Genomic DNA, 4,397 nt, shown 5'->3' on the forward strand with positions numbered 1-4,397 from the left:
CGTACACCCAAGACTCGTCACCAGCTATTATGGTGTTCATGAAGTCGGGGTCACTGTTTGTGGAGTCCAGCATGTCCTGTGAGACTTCAACACGAAGTTCCTTTTGCTCCGCCGTAAGCAGCTTCGGCACGAATTTCGCCGCCACTCTCTTCATAGCCAAATCTTCGGTCATAATGGAATGTGCTGAAAAAGTGCTGATGCCCACCTCTTCCGCAATTTCTCGGATAGTCACACGACGGTCCCACATCACCATAGCGTTCACATTGGCAATGACCTGGTCATTTCGGCATGTTGATGGCCGACCGAAGCGTGGCTCGCTCTCCACCGTTGTGCGGCCGTCTTTAAACCGGTTGTACCACTCCATAATCTGTGTGATGCCCATAGCATCGTCACCGAAAGCCGTCTGAATCTTCCGAATGGTTTCCACCTGGCTGTCGCCCAGTTTCTGGCAAAATTTGATGCAGTAGCACTGCTCCAGTCGTTCCGTCATTTTCCTTGCAATGAAAAACCGACGAGAGCACTACACACTACCTCATTCAATGGCTGCTTGCCAACAACTGACGCAATCAACAAGGGGGAAAAAATTTATGCATGCGCACAAAGGTTCAAGGTCGGCTCATGCAAGTGCGCTTGATTCAAATCCATCAGGTTATCGCAAAAAAAAATAAGGTCGGATACTTTTCTCACAGGCCTCGTATTTAAATACGTGCATGATATGAATACCATTTATAAATGGTATCAGAATATCAAAAGCAGATACCCACAGACCAATCAAGTAAGCCAGAGAAATCTGTCACAATAGTCCAAACTGTCTAGGGGCTAGCCCCACTGACTTTATCAGGTAGGTATGTAGGTAGAAGAAAAAGTTCCTGTTTTGGAAATTTTTGAATTGTTATACTGGAAATGTTAGCGACCTTTTTAGTATATTATTAGTATGCATGCACATAATATATTGTAACCAATACTTTGAATGGTTGGTTTTACACTTAGGAATTCAATAGGGTGATTTTTTGGCATGTGAATTATTTGGAATCCTTGCTGATTCCTAATATTAAGTACTACCATACTTAATAATACCTAAAGCCAATCAGAATGTCTAATTATTAGTTATCAGCAATACTCATTTCAGTTTGAAAGTTGGAGATACAAGATGTATAATGGATTACATTTAGTATCATTGCTATAGCAGAAGCACAATTTCTGTTTGTGTATGATCTGTGGACTTATGTCATACAAGTACTAGATTTAGGTCCACATATAAAATAAATCATGTGTTCATATATAGTGTCAGTTTAATATTTACACTCACTACTGCTTACATACACATCTAGATCTATGTATCTAAGGTAGCTTACTAAGATCTAGATAGTGGTAATTGTAGTAAATTTGAAATTGGTCATGATTATGACGTGCATTTTTGGGGAAAAAACCCAACAAAACCAGAGATAAATATATTTTTTATTTTGGAGGGAGGGAGAATTTTTTTAAGCACCTCAAAATTTCTTTTGGCACTTAAAAAATAAATGCTAATTTCATGCCCTGATAGTGTAATGAATGTATTAAACAGTTCTTACTTTTTATCTTCCCCACTTCTCCAGAAGTATTCATCAATGTGCCTGGAACATAAGAGCTGATGTAATAACAACATCAAATAACATAAAATTCTATATGAAATAAAAGTATCCTATTTCAAAAGTGATAAGAATACTTGTGTATATACATATTACCAAAAGGATTTTATACCATACATATGAGCTCATACTTTTTATTCTGTCTCAGTGTCAGCTCTTCTTCCACTCTAGTTCAAGTAATTATCACAAAGTTATTACCTTAGTCAAAAAAAGTCACGCAACATTTGATAGACTCTCACAAACATGTTTTTTTCTTTTTATATGAGTAGACAACATATGAGTATATATGAGACAACTCATATACACATTGGTAAAGCATACACATTCTTCTTCACTCGAACATCTAAACTTCTAGTTGAAAAATTGCTCTTATAGACCACATTCTCAAAATGAAATTTTTACTTTTGTAACAGATTTTAACATTTATTTTCAGTCTGTAGATGGTAGAAAAATCCTGCCCAATAGTTAGTGCATGTTGCCAGGAAACATGAAAATTCATAATTTTAATAATGCTACTGCTATTAGTAAACTTTGTGACAGTTGAGCTGAGGAAGAACAGCAACTGAGGACTCACAAGAGTCTTACAATGGTGAACTTGAAGCTAAGACTAAATCAATAAAATTCAGCACTACCACTGTTACTTTTAACACTTCCAGTATGAAGTTTGTTGATTTAATCCACCTTGGAAATATAACTCTGAATGTACCAAATTTATCTTCATGAAATTTAGCAAGGTTATAGTAAACATTATACAAAAAGTCATTTTTTAATAAAGTATTTTTTATTCAAGATTTGTTCTGAGAAAAGTGATTTTCATGATAAGAACAAAATATACTTAGTTTCGTCTAACAGTTTTCAAATTTTATTGCATAACTTCTATAACCTCCTAAATGAATATTACAGTTTTTTTTGGTAAAACTTATGATTTCAATTCTTATTTTCTCTATCCTAAGAATAACTGAAACAAAATAATCAATGTATATTGAAATGAAAAGTTGAAAAATATGAAACAAGATGAATAATACAGGTTTCTCTTCTCTGAATGTTTAATTTGGCATTCAAATCTTTACAATTTCAACTCTTAACCTTTCACATCTGTTTATTTTTAATTTTATGGTTTTTTATACTCTTGACCACAGGACTCTGTCAAAAACAAGAAGTTACCAAGAGAACTTGATAACTGTTTCCTGTAGACTTCATGTAAACACCATGTGATCTTTGCAATTGCTCTGCAACTGCCTGTAAGCCTCAATGAATACGACACATTTGGATCTCCAATTAATAATTCATGTAGCTTTTAAATATGCATTTTAGGACAACAAAAAATCAGTAACCAAAACAGAATATCTCAAAAGTAAGCTAGAACTAGGTTAAAAATTCAGTTAGGTGTTCAGTAAGGTTTATAAAATTCATGCTTGAAGAAACTATGTCAGACAGTTATAATCTGGCCATCAAAATCAATTAGCTGCAATGAGCTTTAGATAAAAGAGGATCTATTCTTTCTATTGCTATAAACATGTCCATCAGCAGCTATGTAACGTTGATTAGTGAAACAATCTCCAAAGTAGAGATAAGGGGAAGGGAAGTTTGACAAATGTATTGATATTTTAACAAATAAAGTAGGAAGGAGGTTCAAATTTTAGATCTTTGCTTATGATTATGTATAGTTTGTGTTTCTATTTTATTGGAACTACACCAGTCTGTTTTAGAAGTCAGAAAATTCTTATGTGAAGAATTTGGAGCTCAGAGGGATCATGTGACAGAAAAATGAAGATTAAGAATTTTTTTAATATTTCTTTTTGAAGTTAAGAAAGTGAAGCTTAGAAAAGATAAAAATTTGGATTATAAACTATGTATTTATGCCAACTTTAATGACATTCATTGGTAATAAACTTGTTTAATTATATTATGAATATAAATTTGTAAATGGTCGTGACTTGCACACTCTGTCCCAGCCACAGCAATAAGATTACTACTATTTGTGCTATCACTGGGAGATAGCACACTAATGAAAGTCAAACAAACAATGGTAACAGAATAGTTTAAAAAAAATCAAGTTTACCATTGACAGATGCATCTGGGGACAACTTTTCACTAATGATATCAACTTCTTGGATTTCTATAAAAAAAGTACAAGCTCTATTAAACTACAATCTGATACCAAAGAATTTTCTAATCTACTTTGCTAAGTCGATCAAACAATTTTTTTTTTGTTTCAGAACTAGTTCACCTTATTCTAATGAAGATATTTCTTGTTTAACATACACAACTAATTGTTCTATATTGGTATTAATTCTTTCAGCACAGGTTCAGTCCCTGGTACCAATCTCAATCATTCTGTGCTTTTTATAGTATGTTAATGAAACGTGGCAGATTATCAGTAAACATTACAATGCTTTCATACACAAAATATCAAATTTTTTATTAAGCTTTAAGCTTTGTTAAGCAATGTTTTTCTCATGCCTTTTTTTTTCTTTTTGTATGTTGACTATCCAACATGCAATTTTCATTTTAAGATTAAAAATACTTTTATGCATCAGAAAATTTTTAAATTTCACATGCAAAATCTTTATAATGTCCAGATAGTTATCAAACATTTCTTAAGAAAAAACATTATATTTTATCTGTTATTTTTACTAACAGGTTCAGTAGATTTGACCGATCTTGTAACCATAAAAAATTATGAAATAAATATAAATTATGCCTCTTTCGTTCTAAAATGACAAATTTTAACACAAAAACATAAATGTTTAGACTAAGTATATT

General features: G+C 32.6%; 1 protein-coding gene across 1 annotated transcript in view; it reads right to left on the reverse strand.

Annotated features, from left to right (window-relative positions):
• LOC106478594 (sarcolemmal membrane-associated protein-like) overlaps positions 1-4,397 on the reverse strand; it is a 66,644-nt gene that overhangs the window by 10,730 nt on the left and 51,517 nt on the right. Inside the window, exons 14-15 of the mRNA XM_022382216.1 lie at positions 3,694-3,750; positions 1,575-1,616 (exon numbers count right to left, since the gene is read on the reverse strand). Coding sequence (XP_022237924.1) covers positions 1,575-1,616; positions 3,694-3,750 — 99 coding nt within the window. The remainder of the gene's footprint in view (positions 1-1,574; positions 1,617-3,693; positions 3,751-4,397) is intronic.

Source organism: Limulus polyphemus, unplaced genomic scaffold, assembly GCF_000517525.1.
Source record: "Limulus polyphemus unplaced genomic scaffold, Limulus_polyphemus-2.1.2 Scaffold230, whole genome shotgun sequence".
Lineage (NCBI taxonomy): Eukaryota > Metazoa > Arthropoda > Merostomata > Xiphosura > Limulidae > Limulus > Limulus polyphemus.